The sequence below is a fragment of the Pinus tabuliformis genome, chromosome 3_1 (genome assembly GCF_031772625.1).
Source record: "Pinus tabuliformis cultivar Carrire ecotype Pingquan chromosome 3_1, CPIR1, whole genome shotgun sequence".
Taxonomy (NCBI): domain Eukaryota; kingdom Viridiplantae; phylum Streptophyta; class Pinopsida; order Pinales; family Pinaceae; genus Pinus; species Pinus tabuliformis.
This window is the reverse complement of record NC_142301.1, coordinates 224,196,502-224,224,133: the sequence shown is the minus strand read 5'-3', so window position 1 is coordinate 224,224,133 and position 27,632 is coordinate 224,196,502. Positions and strand designations below refer to the sequence as shown.

Below are 27,632 nucleotides of genomic sequence, written 5' to 3'. Positions count from 1 at the left end.
CAAGTTACCAAATAGAAAAATGTTGCAAGAATGAAATGCAAGATCTATCCTAGATGAAATGCAGGATCTAATCTGTTGGACACCTAATCCTCAATGGGTTAGTGTGGAGGCCAAATAGACAAAAGGAGTCCAAGAGACCTTGGGATGTGGAACCCAACGATCACAATATGTACTATAAATGTATATCAGTTGTTAATAAAAATGTATTCTCATATTTTATCTTTCATATTCAATTGCTGCCCATGTGTGTTTAACATGGTATCAGAGCAGGCGATCTCCTGCCCTGCTCAAGTATGAGCCACTTGTTTTCTGTGGCCTTTCTTAAATGCAAGTCCTGTACATTCATATAACTGTCAGTTCTGCAATTCTGGATATAACGTACATTCCAGCAATCTGAAAATAGAGGCCTAGGTATTTTAAGAGTCTGTCAACTCTGCAAAACTTGCCTGCCATTCTCAGTCTAACGCTCAGCCTATCGCTCTCCCCACTGGTTGCCATACCAGAGTCCGCTGGTCGCTCTGCGCTAACCATACAAATGATGGCCCATACAATCACTGTCTCGGCTCTGCGTTAACCATCGCTGCTCCTACGCTCTCAGTTTCTCCTGCCCTATCAGAACCTTGCTATTCTAAGCCCATAATTGTTGGAGTCACTATATTATTCTCTGCGATGACCAATCGGTTTCTCAGCTTTCTCGGCGTATCTTATCTCTACTTCAAAAAGAGGTTGTGACTCTTTGCAAGCTACTGTATCAGATTGTTTTAAGTATTCTATCACTGAAATATCGTCAGCTGTGGGTCTCAGAGTTTGATAAAATCCTTCACCTGCAATGGCTCCATTGCCCACTTTCGTATCTGGTTCTAGCAGGTAAAGGCTTCTGTCCAGCAAAAGTTTATTTTCACTGGGGTGCTCTCAAATCAAAATTTCCAAACTATGCAAAAAAAAAGTACTGGAATTCCTTGAAATTCACGCCATGCCGATTCTGGATATCTAAGAAATTACACGAGATTTTCCATCATTTCTGTGCATATATTGGACGGTGACATTGTAGTGAATAGGGGCGGAACTACTGATATTGATTTCATCAATGTGCCGAAAAACACAACTACTCCTTCGATTTCAAGGCTGCCGGTCGTGAGGCCATTGCCAAGGCCAACCCTGTCGTGAACGCTGCCAAGATTGATAAACTCTGACTGGATTTTAAATGCTTTTAGATTCTATTTGACAAAAGGCCACGACATCATGAAGAACCGGATTGATTCTCGGGTGGAGTTCAGATCCTTGAACCGCCTCACACCTTTTCGTTAGTAATTGGCTTTCAGTGTCTTTTGGTTTCGTTTAATGACAGAATGCTGGTCTCTGCATCAAAGATATGAACATCTATATATCTCAAGGCCACTTTGGGCTGAGGTTGTGGTTGATGATGCTCTGTATAGTTTCAGGACCCTTTCAGATTGGGCCTTAGTTCTTCTCTCTATATATATGGTATATGTTGCAAGGCCATCAACCATCATCATATGCCTATAATGTGAAGTTGAGTGCTTGTTCTTCCGGCGTCCTGCACCTACAGGAACATTTCTCATTGTTCTTCCAGCAGTCCAATATCTCTGGCAATTTTTACAGAAATGCCTAGGCTGGTTCACATTGTAATTATTGTAATAGCAGAATTTGGTATCAAAGCGTTGTCCATTGAATGATTGTTACAGTGGAGGTTTCGGAAGATCTATATATATACTTGTTACAGTGCCTAACAAAATGAAGCCGACCTTGGTTGAGGCCAACTTTACTATCTTTTTTTTTTCCACTGGAAAAATCCGTAATTTTTCATTAATATTGGAAAAATTACATATTGTAGATGCTTTACGCATATGTGAATCCCTCTGTGTGTATAGCAGTGTTCCATATTTACATAAATATATCGAGCAGAGCACTGTATAGCTCTCCGAGAGATAGTTCTGTCATATAAAACTGTTTACATTTTGCCATAAAGGCACAAAAATATGCAAATTTCTGATCATCATAGATAGACACTGTCTGCATGACAAAAAACAAAAAACCTTTCAGTAATTAAGATTCTGGTGCGTGCTGGTATTCTTGGTCTATGTATGGCCGGTGAAAATATCTGTATTCATTTTGTCCCTTCACCTCTGCGATCTCCCATATGCCTTTGTCCATCAACGCGGCCTCCTTGGATAGTTTGTCAGCATGTCCGTTATGTTCCCTGTAGATATGGGAACACGAGATGTTGTTAAAAGCTGCCTTGAAAACTAAAACTTCGTTTAGGATGATGCTGAGTGTGTGAATGTGACAGTCTGATATGCCATTGAACCAATTTATTACAGTTTTTGAATCGCCAAAAATATTAATGCTGGTGCAGTGGTGATGTAGAGCAAAATGTAGAAGATGTCTCAAGGTTATGAGCTCAGCAAAATTATTTGATCCTGTGCCCAGACCCGATTTGACAGTGAAATGATGATGTTCATTTACATGTAATATGAAACCTCCCCCACAGCTTTGATGATTTGCAGCCCCATCAAAGAAGGCCCAAGGGATGTTTTTTTCAATGCAAGGGGGCGGAGGCCAACTTTACTATCATTTAAGCAGCAGCCAAAAATTGACTCATTACAGTGACAGTATAGAGAAAAATATTCTATGGAAGTTGGTCAAATCAAATGCTCTTAAAACTAACAAGGTATGTTTTGCAGTAGTTTTTGTTTTCGAAGATTTAATTCCCTTCTCCTTCAATAAGACAAGAGGATTGAGGACAGATTGGTGAAGGTTTTGTGTATTGATGCCATGAAAAGGCAAGAACAAAGATGCCTTGTCACAGTGTTCTTGTAGCAGTACACTATAACTTTGTAGCTAGAACAATCATTTCACCTTTGATATAGTGTTTTAGCATTCAAGTGCAGTGATATCAAATACTCATATATTGTACTCATCATTATCAAATACACAATTTCAGTGATATCATCATAGCATCGAATTTAAGGTCTTCAACAGTAATGTAGCTTCATCATCTTATTTTTATATAGATTGTAATTGGTGCTTGCTGGTTGCACACTGATCATTTGCTGCACATTTATAAAGGATATTGCTAGTGGGTATTACTTTTCTGCATTGAGTAGTAGTTGTGATCAATTTTTAAGGTGTAAATCTGACATTGAAGAAAAAAAATGGCCAGAATCAATGAAGTATTAGAGTTTCTAAAAACTCTGATATTGTCTACTAATGATAAATTAAAAATCAGCAAAGTTTCTCTCACAGACATTCAGGTCTGTCTACAAAATGCACAAGAGAAAATTGATTTTTTGCAGCTCGAATTTCAGCTACAGCAAGAAGAATTAAAACAGAGGAGTCATTCTGAACATGTTTCTATTCAGAACATTAAGACTGCAACCCATCAGAAGCAAGTCAATAATGTTATAGTTGGTTCAGATTTAGTACCCAATAAAGCAGCAGTTGTACATGCAGATGCAGAAACTCAGTCTGCACTTCCAAAGCCTATCATCAAACCTTGGGAACAACTTGTCCACAACAAGCAAAGAACTGGTCTTGGATATGAGGAGGACTTGTCCTTTCATATTCCAGACTACTCAAAGCCCATTCAGTTTCAGAGTGTTGGATTCCTTCATGACAATTCACCTCGAGCTGTTCCAGATTCTGCCCCTCTTCTACAGCAACAACAATAGATTGTGAAATGCTAACACTGTGACCGAGTTGGCCATCTGAAAGATCATTGTTTTGATCTTCATCCATGTAAGCACTGTCATAAAACCAGTCATTCTTCAAACAAATGCTTCAGAAACAAACCTCCTGCAAGAACAAAGATTCATCTTGGATGGATTGCTTCTTGGCAATGGGCATCAACAACCAAGAAGATATTTCAATCACATGTCAGAACTTGTTCAAGAGTATTGAACAGTCTTGCAATTGAGTTTTCTCCATCATCTCACCTTGTATCTTATGGTCATCTACAAGCTTCAAAGTCACATCAAGCAAGCCTGAGCCACAACCTGCCACACCAGTTTCAGAGTTGTAGCCAGAGACAAAGATGTCCCTGAGCATGCCTTCAATTGGTAATCTGGGACACTTCCTCTAGCAGAAGACTTCAGCTTCTTGCCAGTTTCGGAAGAATTCCAGGAACAAAATTGGGGACACTTCCTCTAGCAGAAAACTTCAGCTTCTTGCCAGTTTTGGAAGAGTTCCAGGAATTGCATTAAGCATTCCATAGTTGTTGGTCATCCTTAAACCATCACAGGTTGAGACTTCCCTATTCAGGTTGAAGTTCTCCCTTTTATGCGGGGTGAGACCTCCCTTTCATGGTTGAAGGTTTCCCTCTCCAAAACAATAGGAGCACTTCCTCTAGCAAAAGACTTCAACTTCTTGCCAATTTTGGAAGAGTTCCAGGAACTACACTAAGCGTTCCAATGTTGGTGGTCATCCTTAAACCACCGCCCTTTATACCAACATTTGAAAGAGCACATTCAGCCTAGTGCTGCCATGCATTTTTGCACATCTTGTATGACAGTTCTCTACTTGGACTCATATATAACCCTTCGGATTAAGGGGGGAATGTTGGACACCTAATCCTCAATGCGTTAGTGTGGAAGCTGAATAGACAAAAGGAGTCCAAGAGACCTTGGGATGTGGAACCCAACGGTCACAATATGTACTATAAATGTATATCAATTGTTAACAAAAATGTATTCTCGTATTTTATCTTTCATATTCTATTGTTGCCCATGTGTGTTTAACATAAATCTAAAGTGAAATGCGAGATCTTGGTTTATTTTAGTTAGATGCCTAATCTATGTGGGAACCTTCACCTCAATTGTTTTGAAGCAAGTCTTGCAAAGGGTTGTAGAAAGAAGTTTGCGGGAAGGATGCTAAGGCCTCATTAACAATACCTACCCTAGAGTTCTAACTGTTGAAGAATCTAGGGCAATTAGATATAATAGGATTTTTATAGACTTGATAACAATTTGTGAAGCACTTTTTCAATTTTCTTGTGAGCTTGATCTTCTTCTCTTATTATTAGTGTATGTATGTTTACTTCATCAAACAGCTACCAAAACATAAGAAAAAAGAACACAAGATATTGGCTCTCTGCCAGGGCAAAACCTCTCTCTCTTAGAGAGGAAAACCCTTTCGTAAATTTCTCTTATTGAAGCTTCTTATTGATCAATGCCAAACCCTAGACCCTTGACAAGAATATCCTCCAAGCACAAGTCAAGTCCTTCCTTCTTCTGGCACTTCGTCCTCCTTCCTTTGGCAACTGGTGATAGACCTTGTTTATGTGAGCTCTAGAAGAGATACTTATCTTTGATACTTAGTGAGATCCTTCACCTATGAAGATACCTTCCTTCTCTTGTCCAACCGAGCTTCTTCTTGATGTGTAGTTGCAGACTTGATATGACAGCACTGCAGCCCTAGTTTCTCACACGTGTGGGAGGTTTCCTTGTATATTTGACTCCTTTTTCCTTCGCTTGGGAGAGCCTCTTCTTTGCTCTAGTGGGAGGCCTTATAGGCCTAAGTTTCTAGCCCAAACAAAGATAAATATGCAACTGTGATATTGTTGTTGTAGTGACCGCAGACAACCCTCCTTTCCTCGCACGTGTGACTATAATCTACCCTTAGAACAGCCCTTTACACTTCGGTTTTGTCTCCTCCTTCTTCGTTGCACTAGAGGCTCCTTATGCTCGTCTTTCTTCACCCTTTTCTTGGCTTCTTATCTCGCTGATTTCAGAGGCTTGATTGCTTGTCATTGGAGGAGTGGACAACCTCTATATATAGAGGTTTGTCCCTCCTTTAGGCCGACTTGAAGACTTAAGGCCGACTTGACTTTTCCACTTTGTTTTTGCTTCTTTTGGTGGTGTCTTTGCATGGAAGTGAAAAAGTTTCAACCCCACTCCGGTTATCAGTTTTTAGTTTTAAATCCAAGCATGATAAAAACTCTAAAATTTAGAAATGATAATATTTTTTTGAAAACACAAATTAGAGCTTTCACAATGGATGAAATTGCAGAAAGAAAACATAGCATAATTATAACAGCCATACACAGAAAATAACACGGTGATTTTTTGTCAATGTGACCCTGGAAAAGCCCCCTAAAACTCTTGGGAAAACCAGCTTGAGAGCTCTTATTTATTTTTGAAAATGCTTTTACAAAGAAACTGAAATACACACTGAAAATTCTAGCAACCACAAATTACAACTTATCTCGATTTTTGTGCTTGAACTCCACCTCGAAAATCATGCCAATCAGCGAACATCCAAAACAGAAATTTTTATAGCAATAAAACAGTGTTAAATGTTGTACAACCAACTTCGAAAAACGTGCCCAAAACTTCTTGTCCCTCTTCCTCAGTTTCTGTGCCTTTCTCCTGCTGTACGATTTTTCCTTGGGATGCATGCCAATAAATGTTGCTGCCTAAATTTGCTAAAATGTCTTCTTGCTGCTCTCCTTCAATTCCTCACTGCTCAGAAATTTTCTCCTTGCTTTCTCTTCTCTTTCTCTCAAATGCTCATGAAAGAATTAATTGATTTTTTCCTCTTCTCTTCTCCTTTTATTCTCTAAATGACCTTTTGGATTACCCTAAGATCTAATGGTTGAGATTCATTTAGATCTAGGGATGAGAATAAATGTGCATTTAATTCTCACTTTCTATTTTTTAACTCACCCACTTAAATAAAGACCCACTTAGCCTTTTATTTCCATAGTCACTTTTTCACTTTCTAATTCTTCATTCACTTTAATAAAGTCACCTTTAAATTAGAATGTAACTTTACCACTTATAAAGTCACTTTTAAATTAGAATGTAACTTTACCACTTATAAAGTCACTTTTAAATTAAATTGACTTTACCACTTATAAAGTCACTTTAGGAGAAAAGTAAAAAATAAATTTGGACACTTTTCCCTAGGCCAAAGATCAAAGCCTTAGGGAACCACTTGTCCTTCAATACCCAAATTTTAACACTCCCCCTTACCAAGGAAAGTGTTCCTCACCACTCCCGTCTTGTCTCTGAAGTAGACATGTTTGCCCCATGGTAAGGCTTTGGTGAAAATGTCTGCTACCTGCTCATTTGTGGAAATGTACTCAAGCTTGACAGCCCCCTTTTGGACATAGTCTCTAATGAAGTGATACTTGATCTCAATATGCTTTGACCTATCATGAAAAATTGGATTCTTCGTGAGTTTTGCAACTCTGATTATCACAGTAAATTATTGAAGGTCTCAATGCCTGACCAAATAGACCAAACAACATCTTGCGAAGCCATATGGCCTCACAACTAGCCAAACTAGTAGCCATATACTCTGCCTCAGGTGAACTCAATGCAACTGATTGTTGTTTCCGGCTGATCCACGACACAACTTCCGAACCCAACCCAAAACAACACCCAAAATTACTCTTCCTATCTGGTGAAAAACCTGCCCAATCTGAATCCGTGTATCCTGCCAGTCTCACTCCATCACCCTGTCTATAATCCAAACCAAAATCCACAGTCCCCTGCAAGTAACGAAGAATGTGTTTTGCAGCCACCCAGTGCACTCTCCTAGGCTCACACATGAACTGACTCATAGTGTTAACTGCAAAACATATATCTAGTCGAGTGTTGACCAAATACATCAAACAACCAATCAACTGTCTGTATAGAGTAAGATCCACCAACTCGGAATCAGAAGCGTGCAGCTTCTTCCAATTAGTGATCATAGATGTAGACATGGGTTTGCAGTCCTCCATGTGAAATCTGCTAAGGATATCCACAATGTACTTCCCTTGTCCCAGGAAGAAATTCCCCTCCTCCTGCCACACCTCCAATCCCAGAAAATAATGCATCAAACCGATATCCGTCATCGCAAACTCTAAAGCAAGATCTCTCTTGCAGCCCTCAATGAGTTTCTCTGCACCAGTGATGATCAACTCATCAACATACACCACCAGAATGAGAGGCTCCTCACCCACCACAATGAAGTATAGGTTCGGATCAGCCTCACTCTTTGTGAAACCCAACTGCTACAAGTATGTATCAATCCTAGAGTACCAAGCTCTAGGAGTTTGCTTCAGGCCAAAGAGTGCCTTTTTCAATCTGCATACATGGGACTCCTTCCCATGCACCTCAAATCCCTGCGGTTGCTCAATATAAACCTCCTGAATTAATCCATTGAGAAATGCGGTCTTCACATCCATTTAGTGGATCTTCCAACCCATCTCTGCTGCAATCGATATAATGGAGCAAATAGATGTATACCGAGCTACAGGAGCAAAGGTCTCCTCACAGTCAACTCCCTCTAGCTGTGAGAACCCTCTCGCCATAAATCGAGCCTTGAACTTCTCGATGCTGCCATCTGCAACATGCTTTATCTTGTAGAGCCATCTAAAACATCGTTCTTCATAATAGAAGAATACTCCTCCATCATGGCCTCTCTCCAGACCTGCTGGCTCGCTGCCTCCTCATAACTAGAAGGCTCGGAGCCAACAATGCTTGTTACCAATGTCATGTAACTACAGAACCGCTCAGGTGCTTTACTCTCTATAACCTGTCTCTTTGGCCCAGCAACTGATGTGGCCTCGCGCAAGGTATCTTGAAGCCACTTGGGCTTCCTCTTCCCTGAGCATACTTCTCCCCCGAAGTGAAAGAATCCTCATCATCATCAGAACCCTGAACTCCTGAAGGCCTGTCAATTGACCTCATGTCTGAACCTGTCCCTATAGATGCTGAAGTATTGCGCGAACTGTCCATTAGTGGACTACCCTGTGAACTGCTCTGCAGACTGCCCTGCATGCTGCCCGACGAACCACCCACCTAACTCTGAGAGCCACTGCTCACTAATGGACCTGACATTGTAATCGACATACCTCCTGATCCCTGACCACTGGACTCCTGTGACTGACTTAGATGCTCCTGGGGGTCTGGTGACTCTGGATGCTCTAACTCCCGTGACCTCCTGAAAGCTCTTTCCTCCTCGAACTTCACGTCCCGCCTGACAACCACTTTCCTGTGCGCAGGAATATAAATTCGATAAGCTTTCGAGGTCTCGCTATAACCCACAAAGATGCCCTTGTCTGCAGTGGGCTCTAGCTTGGTCCTGTTCTCCTTGGGAACAGGGATATGTAAGGCACCCAAAGATACAAAAGTGCCCAACATCAGGCTTCTTCCCAGAAAAAGCCTCCTCCGGAGTCACATTCCCCAAGGCACGACGTGGACTCTTGTTCTGCAAGTACACAGCATTGTTGCAAGCCTCTGCCCACAAAAATAAAGGTAACCCCTCATCATGAAGCATGGGTTTGGCAACCCCTACAATGGATCTGTTCTTCCTCTCTGCAACCCCATTTTGCTGGGGGTAGTAAAGAACTATGAACTCCCTCCTAATGCCTGCCTTAGCACAAAAATCCACAAACTCACCAAGGGTATACTCCCCTCCATTGTCCGACCTGAGGACCTTGATCTTCCTACCTATCTAGGTCTCCACAAGAGCTTTGAACTCTTAAAACTGCTTGAAGACCTCACTCTTGGTCGTCAAGAAATAAATCCAGGTCTTCTTGGAGTGGTCATCAATGAATAAAACATAGTACTCATAGCCACTCAAGGATGCATGAGACATCTGACCACTCACATCGATATGAATCAAGTCAAGGATCCCAGTCGCTCTACTGTCACTGTTGGGAAAAGGGGATCTGGCAAACTTCCCCATAGCACATCCTCTGCATACATCAAGGTGATCAGAACTGAAATCTGGCACACCAGTGGTGATCTCCCGCAATGTACTCAAGGCCCCATGATACATGTGCCCCATCCTGCGGTGCCAAATCTCACACAACTCTGAACTGCTAGATCTGTTTTCGGTCCTGTCTCGGGTGCTGCTACTCAATGCCATCAGGGGCTAGAATGAGAACTTGTACACCTTGACATGACGCACACCAATCTCTCTAGTTGAAGAAGTTGGAGTTCCCCTAGGATATATAAGCACCTACCCTCTCCTAAACAACACATCATACCCTCAATCCTCAAGTGTTGAGACGGATATCAGGTTCTTCTTCATTCCAGACACATATAGAACATCTGACACTTTCAAGGGAGGTTTGTCAAATGTCAATGTCCCCACACCGACTACTCTAACAATGTTGTCATCACCAAGTACTACCTCCATATCAGTATCATCCTCTGAAAGCTCTGAGAAGTACTCTCTGACTCCTGTCATGTGGCGGGAAGTGCCACTATCAACATACCAAATGCTAGAAGATGCTCTGCGAGTAGCGGGGAATGCACACTCCCTTGAACCTGTATGGCAGGTGATCCTACACTAGTGGCCTCACAAGCTATGAACCCAAACTCCCAATCAAATCTCTTTGAGAAGCTCTCTATCTCTGCAGAAGCTGCCATGGGTTTGTCTTTCCCTTTCTTGTTCTTATTCTCTGGGCACACAACAGCATAGTGTCCCAACTTTTGACAATTCCAACATTTGACTTTGGAATAGTCCTTCTCCTTGTTCTGCTGCTTGCCTTTGCCTTTGCCTCCACTGTTGGAAGCTTGCTTCTTTCCTCTGCCCTTCATGCCTCTTGCTAAGAATGCCACATTGTCATCCTCCTCCACCTATTTGGCTACCCCAAGATGGTTTTTTCTAATCTCATTCTGAATGCAATCATCCCACAACCTCTCCCAATTGGGAAGGTTTTCTCATGCAACAATGCCATCCACAAAATTCTCCCAAGTCTTGGGAAGACCATTCAAAGCAATCCTAACCAACTCAATGGGTGCAATGATCTCACCTGCGGCTGCCAACTCATCTCTCACTGAAGTGATCTTTGTGAGGTATGCTATAACACTGTCACTCTTAGCCATTTTAATGGCCTTCACTTTCTCCTTTAGGACCATTTTTCCATTTTCATTTGAGCTCTGGTAAAGACTGGTCAAGGTTGTCGACATCTCATGTGCATAAGTCTTTCCTCTCACATGAGGAATGACATGGTCTTTGATTCCTTCCAGAATCAATCTTTTTGCCTTAGCATTCTTTTTGTTAAACTCTGCCAACTGTGCAGGGTCAGCAAGTACTACTACTGGGTTTTGTGTGGTATTTACCATAATGCCTCAGACTTCTGCATCCTCAAAGATGCTCTAGATTCTCTCCTTCCATGCACTGTAGTTGTACTTGTTCTGCCCATCCAACTTATCTTCAACTCTCAAACCCAAAGACATGTTTCACTGTCCTACCAAACTGAAATTTTCAAATCTGTGGTAAAGGTTTCTATTTTCTATGTAAAAATCAGTTTGTTGTAATTTTCACTTTGATGTCCCAAACTGCACTTTTCAGCCAACCAACCTCTGATACCATGAAGAAATTTCAACCCCCACTCCGGTTATCAGTGTTTCTTCTCACTCCATGCATTTAGTTTTAAATCCAAGCATGATAAAAATTCTAAAATCTAGAAATGATGATATTTTTCTAAAAACACAAATTTAGAGATTTCACAACTGCTGAAATCGCAGAAATAAAACACAGCAAAATTATGACAACCACACAGAGAAAATAACACAGTGATTTTTGGTCAATGTGACCCTGGAAAAACCCCCTACAACTCTTGGGGAAAACCAGTTTCAGAGCTCTTCTTTATTTCTGAAAATGCTTTTACAGAGAAACCGAAATACACAATAAAAATTCCAACAACCACAAATTACAACTTATCTCGATTTCCATGCTTGAACTCCACCTCGAAAATTGTGCCAATCAACAAATAGCCAAAACAACAAATTTTACAGCAATAAAACAGCATTAAATGTTGTACGACCAGCCTCAAAAAATGTGCCCAGAACTTGTTGTCCCTCTTCCTTGATTTTTGTGCCTTTCTCCTGCTGTACGGTTTTTCCTTGGGATGCATGCCAATAAATAATGTTGTGCGGATTTGCTGAAATGTCTTCTTGTTGCTCTCCTTCACATCCCCACTGCTCAAAAATTTTCTCCTTGCTCTCTCTTCTCTTTCTCTCAAATGCTCATGAAATAATTAATTGATCTTTTCCTCTTCTCTTCTCCTTATATTCTCTAAATGACCTTTTGGGTTACCCTAAGATCTAATGGTTGAGATTCATTTAGCTCTAGGGATGAGAATAAATGTGCATTTAATTCTCACTTTCTATTTTTTAACTCATCCAGTTAAATAAAGACCCACTTAGCCTTTTATTTCCATAGTCACTTTTTCACTTTCTAATTCTTCATTCACTTTAATAAAGTCACCTTTAAATTAGAATATAGCTTTACCACTTATAAAATCACTTTTAAATTAGAATGTAACTTTACCACTTATAAAGTCACTTTTAAATTAAATTGACTTTACCACTTATAAAGTCACATCGGTATGAATCAAGTCAAGGATCCTGGTCGCTCTGTTGTCACTGCTAGGAAAAGGGGATCTAGCAAACTTCCCCATAGCACATCCTCTGCATACATCAAGGTGATCAGAACTGAAATCTGGCACACCAGTGGTGATCTCCCGCAATGTACTCAACGCCCCATGATACATGTGCTCCATCCTCCGGTGCCAAATCTCACACAACTCTGAACTGCTAGATCTGTTGTCGGTTCTATCTCGGGCGCTGCTACTCAATGCCATCAGGGGCTAGAATGAGAACCTGTACACCTTGGCATGACACACACCAATCTCTCTAGCTGAAGAAGCTGGAGTTCCTCTAGGATATATAAGCACCTACCCTCTCCTGAACAACACATCATACCCTCTATCCTCAAGTGCTAAGATGGATATCAGGTTCTTCTTCGTTCCAGGCACATATAGAACACCTGACACTTTCAAGGGAGGTTTGGGTCCCCTATCAAATGTCAATGTCCCCACACCAATTGCTCAAACAAGGTTGTCATCACCAAGTACTACCTCCATATCAGTCTCACCCTCTGAAAGCTCTGAGAAGTACTCTCTGACTCCTATCATGTGGCGGGAACCGCCACTATCAACATACCAAATGCTAGAAGATGCTCTGCTAGTAGCGGGGAATGCACACTCCCTCTGAACCTGTATGGCAGATGATCCTGCACTAGTGGCCTCACTAGCTATGAACCCAAACTCCCAATCAAATCTCTCTGAGAAGCTCTCTATCTCTGCAGAAGCTGCCATGGGTTTGTCTTTCCCTTTCTTGTTCTTATTCTCCGAGCACACAACAGCATAGTGTCCCAACTTTTGACAATTCCAACATTTGACTTTGGAATAGTCCTTCTCCTTGTTCTGTTGCTTGCCTTTACCTTTGCCTTTGCCTCCACTGTTGGAAGCTTGCTTCTTTGCTCTGCCCTTCTTGCCTCTTGCTAATAATGCCACATTGTCAAGGTTGTCCATATCTCATGTGCATAAGTCTTTCCTCTCACATGAGGAATGACATGGTCTTTGATTCCTTCCAGAATCAATCTTTTTGCCTTAGCATTATTTTTGTTAAACTCTACCAACTGTGCAGGGTCAACAAGAACTACTACTGTGTTCTGTGTGGTATTTACCATAATGCCCCAGACTTCTGCTTCCTCAAAGATGCTCTAGATTCTCTCCTTCCATGCATTGTAGTTGTTCTACCCGTCCAACCTATTTTCAACTCTCAAACCCAAAGACATGTTTCACTGTCCTACCAAACTGAAATTTTCAAATTTGTGGTAAAGGTTTCTGTTTTCTGTGTAAAAATCAGCTCGCTGTAATTTTCACTTTGTTGTCCCAAATTGCGCTTTTCAATCAACCAACCTTTGATACCATGAAGAAATTTCAACCCCCACTCTGATTATCAGTTTTCCTTATCACTCCATGCATTTGGTTTTAAATCCAAACATGATAAAAATTCTAAAATCTAGAAATGATGATATTTTTCTTAAAACACAAATTTAGAGATTTCACAATTGCTGAAATTGCTGAAATAAAACACAGCAAAATTATGACAGCTACACACAGAAAATAACAAAGTGATTTTTGCTCAATGTGACCTTGGAAAACCCCTACAACTCTTGGGGAAACCAGTTTGAGAGCTCTTCTTTATTTCTGAAAATGCTTTTACAGAGAAACTGAAATACACAGTAAAAATTCCAACAACCACAAATTACAACTTATCTCGATTTCCGTGCTTGAACTCCACCTCGAAAATTGTGCCAATCAGCAAACAGCCAAAACAGAAATTTTTACAGCAATAAAACAACATTAAATGTTGTACGGCCAGCCTCGAAAAATGTGCCCAGAACTTGTTGTCCCTCTTCCTCGATTTCTGTGCCTTTCTCCTGCCATACAGTTTTTCCTTGGGATGGATGCCACATTGCCAATAAATAATGTTGCCCAGATTTGCTGAAATGTCTTCTTGTTGCTCTCCTTCACTTCTTCACTGCTCAGAAATTTTCTCCTTGCTCACTCTTCTATTTCTCTCAAATGCTCATGAAAGAATTAATTGATCTTTTCCTCTTCTTTTCTCCTTTTATTCTCTAAATGACCTTTTGGGTTACCCTAAGATCTAATGGCTGAGACTCATTTAGATCTAGGGATGAGAATAAATGTGCATTTAATTTTCACTTTCTATTTTTTAACTCACCCACTTAGCCTTTTATTTCCATAGTCACTTTTTCACTTTCTAATTCTTCATTCACTTTAATAAAGTCACCTTTAAATTAAAATCTAACTTTACCACTTATAAAGTCACTTTTAAATTAGAATGTAACTTTACCACTTATAAAGTCACTTTTTAAATTAGAATGTAACTTTACCACTTATAAAGTCACTTTTAAATTAAATTGACTTTACCATTTATAAAGTCACTTTAGAAGAAGAGTAAAAAATAAATTTGGACACTTTTCCCTAGGCCAAAGATCAAAGCCTTAGGGAACCAATTGTCCTCCGGTACCCAAATTTTAACAGAAAGGACTTGTGACTTTGCTTGGAGGGATATCTTTTGACTCTTATACAAATATATACATGGTGTAACATGCCCTTAAGGGTCTTCAACATTTTCTTTTGACTCTTTGACTTACCTATAGCACTTTGACATGTGCTAGACCTATTTCAATGAGCAAGAAACTCATTCATAAATATAACAAAAATAATATTTCTTTTCTTTTATAAATACAAAGATCAAAATTACATTTATGAAGACCGAACCTAGTTACACTTTCTTCAACACTCCCTCTTAACTAGGGAGGTATTCATAAATCATTACAAGGTGTTTGGCTATTTTTCAATCTTGAAGAATTCACATAAGAGAAACCGGATTGGTAATCCATCTGTTATAGCATCATAGTAACCAACATTGTTTATAGCAAAGCCTTGACTAACGGCGCTATCTCTCATAAGATCAGAGCACAATGTTGGTGAAACCAATGACTTACACCTTTGTCATTGTCTCTCAAGGTACATACCCACCCAAGTGTTCACTGAGTATGACCTTCTAGGACTATTCTTGTCTTGGGTTCCCAGCCCTCATAGAATATCGGTCCTCTTTCCTACTCTTATCTTGGATGCCCTACACATCCTCAAAGAGCATCAGGTGCCAGATGATTACCCAATCCTTCCATTCTTTCTTCCCAAGTTAAGACAAGAATGTTGTGTCTATCTCTTCCTCATAGTTGAGGAAGACATGCTCAAGTTTCCTCTGACCAGAAACTTGATCAAGCTCCTTTGTAGTTGGGAACTTGTTAGAACTCCCTCTTAGCTAAGGACTCGTCCATTCATCAACAACTTCTTCGTGGGTCCTTCAGTTGTTTGATCTCCTCCTTTCTTTTGATGTCATGAAGCCTTTGTTTGAACTTCTTCTTGGTAGGGCACCGACCATCAATCACTTTCCTTCCTGGCTTGTCATGTCATTGCTTCCTTCGTGGAAAGTGACCTTCTTGATATATGTTAGGTTCTTTCGTCAACTGGCTACTCCCTTGTCATTTGACTATGCTTCGAAATATTTATCACATAGATGCTTAGTTGTACTTGCTTGTTCCCATACTTCGATTTAGTAGCCCTTCATGACTTCATCCTGATATTGCTTCAACATCAAATAGTGGTTGGATGGCTTCTTCATCATGACATCTTTGTAGGGTTGAATAAGTTATCTACACCTTAATATCTCCAAGGCCTTCATAGGTGTCAAGTGTCCTTTGATATTTTTCTTCCTTTGTCAAAGTTGTCATGCCTTCTTTCGGGAGATGTCTTTAATGGATCTTGTCAGATAGTGATTCCTTGTGACCATGGTGTTCTTCACATGCTTGATCTATTTCTTCATTTGCTTCTTCTTGGATTGATTAGTCAACCACCTTATACTCCTTATGGGAGCACTTCTTCATGTTGACCTTCTTTGTATTGTAGTACATGCTTTCGAGCATGTCATTGGTGAAAGAGATCTTTTTATGCTTGATCATGTTTTAGAACTATTCCCATGACTCAATAATATATATGATGACATGACTTAAACTTTGATGTATACATACCTCATCTTGATTTTGCTTTGATCATCTTTGTTTCATTTGATGGTTCTTCTTGATTGGTGTACCCTTTCTTGCTTCATCTTTTCTTGCATGCATATCATCCTTTCTTGAATCCCATGAATGGGACTCCCAATGAGACATATGCTCGTATATATCAACCTTCTTTTGAAGATTCTATTAGAGAACCTTGAAGGCCCTTATCCTGCAAATGTTTCTTCCTTTTGATGATGGAGGCTTCCTAGGATTTTTAATCATGATCATTTTCTCTCATTGTGGATGAGGTCCTTTAATAGATATATTCCTTCTACATGAATATCTTGAGCTATATCTACATCATACTCCTATGTTCTAGAAGATATATTTAAACCATGCATTCTATCCTATTTCTATATGCTCCTATACTACTCAAAACTTTGAAATAAGACATATGTAAAGAAGTTGACTTATTCATAGTAGAGATTTGGAGGATCTTCCTTCTTCTACTTCTTGTCTTCTTCTTTCACTTCTTGAGTTATGTGAGATTTTTCCCTTTCTCTCTTGTTGTTGTTGTCCTTCTTAAGTTTGGGACAATCCCTTTTGTAGTGTCCATATTCTTGGCATCCAAAGCATTGGACTTTGGATATATCTCTATTGCTTGTTCTTCATGGACCAAATTTGCCAATTTTTTCCTTTCCCTTGGCCATGGTAGCAAATGCTTGCTCCTTCGATCACATCATCCTTTGCTTTGAGTCTAGTCTCCTCAATTTTGCATAGAGACCATAGTTCACTTAGTGGGGTAGCTTCCTTCTTGGCATATATGCTTGATGTGAAGTTGCCCCAATCCCCAGGTAGAGCAGTGAGTACTAAAGTTGTCATTTCTTTGTCAGACATGACTTCTCCTAGTTCTTGAAGTTGATCCCTCATCTCAGAGATCTTCATGAAGTAGGGAGCTATTCCTTCCTTTGATATCTTCATCTTGTACAACTAATTACATAGAGATATCACTTCTCCAATTGTGTTTAGCAAGAATAGCTCTATTAGTTTATCATAGATTTCTTTTGATGTTTCAAATTTGGAGACATAAGGAATGAGAAAGTCCTTGATGGTTTCTATTAGAATCCTTTGAGCTCTTATCTCATCCTTATTGTACTTGGCTAAGGCTTGAGTTTGTTACTTAGTAGGGATAGTGGTATTCCCTTTGATGAGGTTTAGAAGTTCATTCTCCTTGAGAAGTAAATCAGTCCTCTTCTTCCATGCAAGGAAGTTAGTGGTCTCAACCAATTTGTTGCTTTCCTTGCAAAAAGACATTGATGTATGTTCAATAGGGGACATATATAATTACTTGATAGAGTTTGTGATGTAGTGGACTTGCTTTCTTCTTGAAGACTTGATGGCTTTCCTTCTTGTATCTTGATGTTCTTCAAAAAAATTTCTTCAAACAGACTTGCTTGATGATGAGATTTGCTTGGAGAGTGATGACTTGACTTGTAGTGCTTTTTCCTTTGTAGACGATATAATTTGGTGTAGACCCTTCTTTGGATGGATATTCTTGTAGGTGCCTTTACATGAAAGGCTACTCTTCTTGCTTAGTAGTCTACCTTGATGGATAGTAGATGGTAGACCTTCTTGTCCTTGATGTACTTCTTGACTTGAAGCTTCAATCTTGTAGATGTTTTTGAGATGTCCTTCCTTGAGTGTTCTTGAGATGCCCTTTCCTTGATGTGTCACCTTAGCTCTGATACCATGTTGAAGAATCTAGGGCAATTAGATATAATAGGATTCTTCTAGACTTTATAACAATTTGTGAAGCACTTTTTCAATTATCTTGTTAGCTTCATCTTCTTCTCTTATTATTAGTGTATGTGTGTTTACTTCATCAAACTGCTACCAAAACATAAGAAACAAGAACACAAGATATTGGCTCTTTGCTAGGGATAAACCTCTCTCTCTTAGAGAGGAAAACCCTTTTGTAAATTTATCTTATTGAATCTTCTTATTGATCAATGCCAAACCCTAGGCCCTTGACAAAAATATCCTCCAAGCACAAGTCAAGTCCTTCCTTCTTCTGGCACTTTGTTTCCCAACACTTCGTCCTTCTTCTTCCAGCACTTTGCCCTCCTTCCTTTGCCAACTGGTGATAGACCTTGTTTATGTGAGCTCTAGAATAGATACTTAGTGAGACCCTTCACCTGTGAAGATACCTTCCTTCTCTTGTCCAACCGAGCTTCTTCTTGATGTGTAGTTGCAGACTTGATATGACAGCACTACAGCCCTAGTTTCTCGCACATGTGGGAGGTTTCCTTGTATATTTGACTCCTTTTTCCTTCGCTTGGGAGAGCCTCTTCTTTGCTCTAGTGGGAGGCCTTATAGGCCTAAGTTTCTAGCCCAAACAAAGATAAATATGCAACTGTGATATTGTTGTTGTAGTGACCACAGACAGCCCTCCTTTCCTCGCACGTGTGACTATAATCTACCCTTAGAACAGCCCTTTACACTTTGGTTTTGTCTCCTCCTTCTTCGTTACACTAGAGGCTCCTTATGCTCGTCTTTCTTCACCCTTTTCTCAGCTTCTTATCTCGCTGATTTCAGAGGCTTGATTTCTTGTCGTTGGAGGAGTGGACAGCCTCTATATATAGAGGTATGTCCCTCCTTTTGGCTGACTAAAGGGCAACTTGAAGACTTAAGGCCAACTTAACTTTTCCACTTCGTTTTTGCTTCTTTCGGTGGTGTCTTTGCATGGAAGAACTTGTGACTTTGCTTGGAGGGATATCTTTGACTCTTATACAAATATATACATGGTGTAACATGCCCTTAAGGGTCTTCAACATTTTTTTTGACTCTTTGACTTACCTATAGCACTTTGACATGTGCTAGACCTATTTCAATGAGCAAGAAACTCATTGATAAATATAACAAAAATAATATTTCTTTTATTTTATAAATACAAAGATCAAAATTACATTTATGAAGACCAAACCTAGTTACACTTCTTCAACACTAACGACCCAGTTGACTTCTTTCCTACAAGGGTTGCCCGCAAGAGAAATGCAAGGTCACTTGTTTTAACCTCAATGCAAGGGTCAAGCGTTGCAAATTGAAAGAGAAGGCAGCCCTAAATATCTATCAACACAGCTTATGCTTGGAGGTAAATTTTAAATATGCACTTCTAATCTAAAGTGAAGATGCAAATGGGATTAGTTTGCTTCAATGAGATACAATTATCATCCAATGCTTTAGGATGAACAATCAAATCAATTGCAATCAAGGTTATTCAAATATTAACCTTAAAGCACCAGATTACAAGAATGCCAATAGCAACTTATGAAGCACTTCGAGATTAACTCAATGAAACAATGCTATTAGGATGGTCTTAATGTGCTCATTAGAATTCTTCTTACTTTTAATGTAGCAAGAGAAAGCTCAAGATTTTATAAGCACAATGAGATGATAGCAATTTTTCCTTATCACTTATGAGATTCGCAACTTTGAAAAATCACATGATAGCAAGAGCACAATTATAAGTAACAAGATGAGATTGCTAACAGTGATGAAATACAAATGACATGCAACAAAGATTCCAAATGTGTAATGCAAGAATGCAAATGAGATTTAGAGATGCAATGAGAGAAAGGGTTAGTGATTAGACAAGTTATCCTCAAGCCAAGAGATAAACCAATTCAAACACACTTCCAAGCATACAATGATCAAATTAGGAACAAGAGATATCAGTGCAACTTTGGATCAGACCTATAGACATTTATATCAGACCTCTAAAGTGATACAATTAGTCATGAAATCAGTGACAAACAAAAGAGCACAAGAGCTAAAACAATGATTAAACCTTTGTTAGTTAGTGTATGAAGGGGAGATCTTGCAGCTGAGGGGCAGATAGAATCTAGAAGGACTTTCCAGAAAATGCAGAACAGAGAGGCGGAGAGATATTGCAGAGAGGCAGTGCAGTAGCCAGGAGAGCTGATGTTGGGCCAGTCTGGGCCACGCAATACTGACACAGAGTCAGAAGGGTCAGCGCAGAGCAGAAAAGTTGCTTGTCACGCAGAATCCAGAACTGTCGGAACTGTCGGGAACTGCCGGGAACTGCCGAATTTGTCGGAACTGCTGGAAACTACCAGAACAACAGGGAGAGCTGATGCAGAGGGCAGAAAAGGTGACGCAGAGCCTAAAAGGCCGACACAGGGCCAGCATAGAAATAATTGGGGTTAGCCAATCTTGTGCCGAATTAGCCGGAATACTGCCGAGTGAAGTGAGGTAAAACTCACTCAGATTTTCCGCCAGTATTTTCTCTGTAAAGGATTGCTAGATGAGCATCTTAGATTGTATTCAGATATTCACTGCCAATAATAAGAATCCTCAGATCTGATGCACCGAATTTACCACATTGGGTTTTTCCGAGGACGATTGTCCAAAAACAAGTGTGCCAATGTGATTGTTAATATGCTAATGCTTCTCTTGCCGTTTAATTTTCAGTTCTAGTTTGCGAAGTCTGCAACTGGATTTATTTTGTTATTTACTGAAGTATTGGTAAATAAATTATCATAAATAAGTAGGAGAAATAAATCAATTATTGCAGCAAGTTTCCACAGAGCTACTTTCAACAAGGATGCTTCCCACTTTTATTTGGGCAAGACTAAAACATCTAGAACAATATTAGCAATTCAAGTTTAGGACATAATTGGTATTTCTATAAATATGTACACTCTCTTGAGATTGACACTGTGATGGGTATGTTGATTGTCGTCACCTCTGTAGGGAGAAATTGGGATTTCCATAAGGATGTGGTACCTCTTAAGATTGGCACCAAGATGGATATGTTAACAATGCTTCACAATGTAGGGAGGGATAGTGAATATAATTGCAAATTGACTCATTGATATATATGTCATGAACTCTTTTCTTATGCAATAATGCAATATAAAATGCATTTTCAAAACAATAATAAAATATGAAAAGGACCCTACATAACTAAGCATGAGATAGGGCAACAACTTTATTTTGAAATCTTTACATAAATAATCAATATGTCATATAGCTTTAGCATACAATCAATCCCATTCTTGACTAAACCACATGATAGGTATCTAATTGGAAAGTTAGTTGCATTCACACAAGGTTCCAAACATAAATAATCTCAATAAGATATAAAAATTCATTCTAACTATCTTCGCTCTATAAGGCAGGAAATACTAATTACTAAGCAAATCACTTTAATTATGAAAAGGTGTTTCACTAAAACAATGATAGACCATGCATTGACCAAAATAGTACAATAAATCATTTTGAGTTTAAACAAAATGCAAGATTTCTCACTTTTGGTTCTGCTGCTTCTCTAGCAAGTCGGAATTTCCAAAGCAACTGACTTTTATTCTCTCGCACCCTTGATAAGCATCCCTCCCTAAGCTAAACCAAATAGTTTTTTGTTAGTATTTTCAATCTCTCATGGTATAAATTCAAGTTCAATAAGACTAGAGAATTAGATCATCAAAAGCATGCAAAGTGGTAGGAAAGGCCATAATAGAAACATACCTTCTCCTTCCATTGTGATTGTCTAGCCTTAACACACCTTCTAGGGTGGTGATTTTCCATTTCTTTACCTATTATCAATAAAAATTTCAAAGAATAATCAATGTTTCACTTGTCACTAAATTGCAATGTGGGAAGAAGGATATAATCATCATTCTATAAACCTCAAAGCATTACAATTTTAAATTAACGATTCAATAGTAGAATTTGTCCTAGTACAAATACCTAAAACCATAAAGAAACAACCCTACAAAAGAATATGAATTAAGAATAGAGGTTCAAAGTACAACATATAACTCGAAACATTAGAGGAATTAAAAATACATCTAAAATCAAATCATTATAATATTCTATTCGAAAAGGAAGTTGGAAAATCCATGATTTGGTCCTTTAACATTAAGACTGGAAAAGAATAGACTAATGTTAGCTTCAACTAAGGCAATGGGATCAAAGGACAGCAAAGATTGGTAAACTATAATTCCTAACAATACATTTTGTATGTTAATAGTGCGTGACAAAGATAGACTATCGAAATAAGACAAGGAGATGGGCTATCTAATGCAAGGACATGTGGGTTGTTACTAATGATCTAAATTGTTCGGTGTTCCAATTTGGAATCACAATTCTCATTGAGGATTCTAAATATAAACAAGTATGATAAAAAAATAAAACATATATACGAAAGTACGTCATCCTTGTTAGAATGTATGTTGAAAACCTCATACAAACCACCCTTTAAAAAGTGGCCACCCTATACAAAGTGCAGATGTTGGCACCCAAATAGTGTATCTACAAATCTATGATGCAAGAAACTCTTCATCCCACCTTTCTATTTGCACAGAAGTTCCTTGATGTTTCTCAATATCCCTTATTTTTTACCATTTTATCAAATTGCTTGTCCATTTAGTTGCAACACCAAAAATGAAACTCATCTATGGGCTACTAACAAGCCAAATGAATTTATGGAAGAACCAAACAACTAATGTGAAAATCCTCTATCTATCTTAGGAGTTATGGCACTATAAGACCTTTGATTTTTATGCATTCAAAAGAAAATTATCACTAGCTAGGTTTTTTCCTATCAACAAGTAGTATCGTGACCTTTTATTGTATAAAATGCATGTACCATTTTGTATATTATAGAAAGCACTTATTCAAACTGAAAAAGAAAAAGGAAAATCCTAAATATAAATAAATTAGTTTTGACAAACTAAACCAAAATTCTATAGAAGAGTCTCCAAATCAATGCACAGTCAAAATCTTGATAAAAACTCTTATTAACATGATCTATGTATCTCGTTAAAGATTAAGACAACACACTAGGACATAAGAAGAGGAAGCTTGGATTTCCCCATCTTAGTTCGAGACTCTTGTAAAAACCCAGTTCTACCCAATGAGAAATGAATAAGAACGGGAGTTTAAGTGGCACCACCTCAAACAAAATTAACAACAAAGCATTTGAGAACACATAACAAAGTTCAAGAAGTTCATCAAATTGGGTACTAACCAATTTAGCATGAAGAGCATGACCAGTTGCATCGGTGGGCTGAATAGTCACATAAGGAAGCAAGTGTCACAGTTTGAAGTGAAGACACCTAACGAGGCATGCAAGAAGACCATGTATATTAAGGAAAAGGTGGGAAGAAGTTCATTGATGTTGTTGGTGTGAAAATTCCTTGATTGCAATTACTGGATATTATTCTCCTAACTATTAGCAGTTTAATTGTTTATGACAATTAACAAATAATTCATGATTGCAATCTTCACCATAAAATACGATGCAGAAAATAAAAAATTAGGAATTGAGAAATAGATGCACGCACAATAAAAATCAACACGAATATTTTTGGACTAACGTCCTCGGAAAAACCACAAAGGGAAACCCGGTGCAACAGATAAGGGTTTCTTTTATTATTATGATGCAGCAAATTCTGAGTAAAAAAAATTTTATGCTTGACTGGCAATCCTCAAGCAAATAATCTGGTCAAAATAATTAGGAGAAAAATTCTCCCTCTACAAAATAACTAGCAATCCTCCGACAAATAATCTAGTCAAAATAATTAGGATAAAAATTCTCCCTCTACAAAATAACTTGGCCTCCCTCTGGCCTACTGGTACTGCCTTTTAGTTGCTCACATTGTTGACCTGATGCAAGTAATATGACCCTGAATCTGCCTCCAACTAGGTCGTCTAGCCTACCTCTACCTCTGGAAAATTTTCACTCTGCCTTCTGGACTCAAATCTGACCTCTAGAAACTAAAACGAACCCTTCTCAGTAACTCGCTCTACTACACTGGCTGACGGCTTTACTACAAAAGATTTCGGCCTCCTTTTTCCTACCTCTCCAGCACTAGAAAGCTGCTAGGAAATTCTCTAAAATTTCCTCCCATTGCTCCCTCAATCACTAATCTCTACTTCTGGCTCGAACTCTTCTTCCTTGCTGAATCCCGGCAACTAGATAGCTCGATTTGCCAAGGTAACTCACTCCCCTCTTGTGTCTCTCTCCATCCCATCATCCTACTCTTATAACCTTGTTGTCGCACAGATTGTCACGACAATGCTCAGACCGGGGGCTGTCACCCTGATCCCCGATCTCTCAGTTTAAGCCTGTCTCCCGCGGCTAAGGGGGGTAGACCCTATGGGACAATGGATGACCAACTGTGGAACAGTTGGGTTGGGAGACACGAGGGAAAACAAGCACTTATCTGATTTTATTAAGTTAATAGACCAGTGCCTTATAGAGTTAATGACTGAATGATTATCTATAAAATGTTGCGGAAAGATGAACTGATTAATAATCATTTACCATCAGATAACTCAAAGATTAACTTTTACCAAATGAGAGATAATCAATAAATGCTCAATGGCATAATGATATTCCAGCAATTAAAATTCAAAAGATTAAATGCTTGAAATAACCATGTAATTTCAAATGCTAACCAGAGATCACATTCATACAGCTAATTTTTAAATGATCATTCAAGCATGTTTAACCACATGAAAATGATCCCACATCAAAATTTTAGCCTCAGCAAAAAAAGATATATCGCAAACATGACAAATCCTTGAGCTAAGGCTGAATCTGGCAAAATATTTCCAAATTTTATTTTATTTTTTATATAGAATTTTAAGTCAAAAAATTAAACAAAACTAAAATCCTAAATAAAATCTAATCTAAAGACTAACAAAAATAAAAAAAAGGGAAAAAAAAATTTATTTTATGAATTTTTTTTTTAATTTGATTTTTGATATATATAAAAAAAATCAAATCAAATCTAAATTAAAATCTAAAACTTAAACTATATACTAAACTAATAAAACTTAAATCTATGCTAACCTAAGGAGGAAAATATTTAAAGTAGACAAAGCTTAGATAAAATTCTAAATTTAAAATCAAAATCGAACAAAACTAAAATCTAAGTAAACACAAAAAATGAAAATCGAATTTTGCTTTTTTAATATGTTAAGACAGGCAATGTAAAGATTTAAATTAAAATCTAAATAAAACTATCTAACCTGTAGGAATTTACAGGGTAAGTTCCTCAGACAGAACACCAAAAGGACACCGCTCACAACCAGATCGCAGATCAATACACCAGTATTTTGACGTGGTTAAAACCCTCAAAGAGGGAAATAGTCCACGGCCTGAGCCAACACGGCCACTTCAGGCAATTTATTAATAAAAGAATGAAAATTTACATATGTTTCTCTCATGCACGGATTACCCTACAAATGACCCTCCATGCGCTTTAAATAGAATTCATGGACCAATCGGGTGTCAAGCCATGGATCAAGTGTCGGTAATACCGAGGAGAGAATGAACCGTCGGATCACTACATATCGTGACCGTCGGATTGTAAGTTACAAAATGTACAACGGTAAAGAAACACACTTTACCTAACTCTATACCTAACTCTACACTAGACCAAGTTGTACTTAACTATTTCCTATGTGTCGGAATATCCTAACATCCCCCCTTAAGAACAACTTGGGATAGGATTGAAGGATTTACAAATATGACACAATAGGAGAAGGAAGGAGGCACTAGAGCCTATCCCCCCTTAGTGACAACTTCCTGAACTCCAACCATAAATTGAAGTTTAGTGAACTTCGCCTCTGTGAGAGCCTTTGTGAAGATGTCTGCAACTTGATCATCTGTTGAACAATATTGCACTTCAAGAACATGGTCGTGAATGAGCTTTCTGATGAAGTGCATGTGCAGTTCAATGTGTTTGTTGCGCTGATGTTGGACTGGATCTTTGCATAGCTGAATGGCACTTTGATTATCACACCAAAGTGTAGTTGGATGCTACTGCTCAAAGCCAAACTCTGACAGGATCTGACGAAGCCACAAGGCTTCCTTCCTAGCTTCTACGGCACCACGATACTCTGCTTCTGCTGATGAAAGAGAAATGGCAGCTTGTTTCTTACAAGCCCATGTAATAGGTCCTGAACCAAGAGTGAACACATAACCGGCAGTATACTTCTGATCATCAGGGTCACCAGCCCAATCGGAATCAGTGAAACCAACCAATAGAGGAGTTGCTTCGGCACTGTAATGAATCCCAAACTGAACTGTACCTCGAACATAACGAAGTATTCTTTTAGCTGCTTTCCAATGACTTTCACGGGGGTTTTGCATGAACCGAGCAACAAGGCCAACAGCAAAGGAAAGGTCAGGGCGAGTATGGGTTAGATACAAAAGTTTTCCTACAAGTTGACGGTATAAGGTAGCATCAACTTCAGGAGAATTACAAGTGACTGAAAGTTTGACTCCAGACTGAAAGGGAGAAGGGGCTGGCTTACAGTCTTCCATGTGAAAATGACGTAGAATATCGCAAGCATACTTAGACTGGGAAAGGGAAATACCCTCCTTGGATTGCAAGACTTGAAGACCGAGAAAATAGTGTAAGTGTCCTAAGTCTGTCATTTCAAATTTCCTTTCAAGGCTAGACTTCACATGGTTTATAAGGTTGGGATCACTACCAGTAAGGATAAGATCATCAACATAAAGAACAAGGATGATCAGAGAGTTGCCCACTTTCTTGGTGTAGACAGTATTGTCAGAATGACACCTAGAAAAGCCAGATTCTAAAAGAAAGCTATCCATTTTGGCATACCAAGCCCAAGGAGCTTGCTTGAGACCATAAAGGGATTTCTTAAGTCGACAAACAAGGCTGGAGTCTGTTTGTATGAAGCCAATGGGTTGTTCCATATAGATTTCTTCATGCAAGTCCCCATGCAAGAAGGCAGATTTAACATCCATCTAATGGACTTCCCATTTGAAAGAGGCAGCAAGGGAAAGAACAAGGCGGATAGAGTTCATTTTGGCAACAGGGGAGAAGGTTTCAGTGTAGTCAATGCCTTCAACCTATGAAAAGCCCTTAGCAACAAGACGAGCTTTATGTTTATCAACTTTCCCATCTGGTCCATACTTGGTTCTGTAAACCCATTTGCATCTAACAAGTTTTCGTCCCTTTGGTAAAGGAACAAGATCCCATGTATCATTTGCCAATAATGAATGATATTCTTCATTCATAGCTGCTTCCCAATCTGGATGGCCTGAAGCTTTTGAGAAGGTGTCAAGATCATAATTTACTGGAGCTTGAGCCAGTAAAGAAGAGGCTCTCTCGAACTGAGAACGTGTGCGTCGCTGATCTGTAGGATCACCGGCAAGA

At 39.0% G+C, this 27,632-nt stretch overlaps 1 protein-coding gene across 1 annotated transcript in view; it reads right to left on the bottom strand.

Moving 5' to 3' along the window:
• Positions 1-27,632, bottom strand: part of LOC149186606 (RPA-interacting protein A) — a 328,511-nt gene that overhangs the window by 212,248 nt on the left and 88,631 nt on the right. The window contains exons 5-6 of the mRNA XM_089409394.1: positions 21,958-22,025; positions 21,742-21,826 (exon numbers count right to left, since the gene is read on the bottom strand). Coding sequence (XP_089265520.1) covers positions 21,742-21,826; positions 21,958-22,025 — 153 coding nt within the window. The remainder of the gene's footprint in view (positions 1-21,741; positions 21,827-21,957; positions 22,026-27,632) is intronic.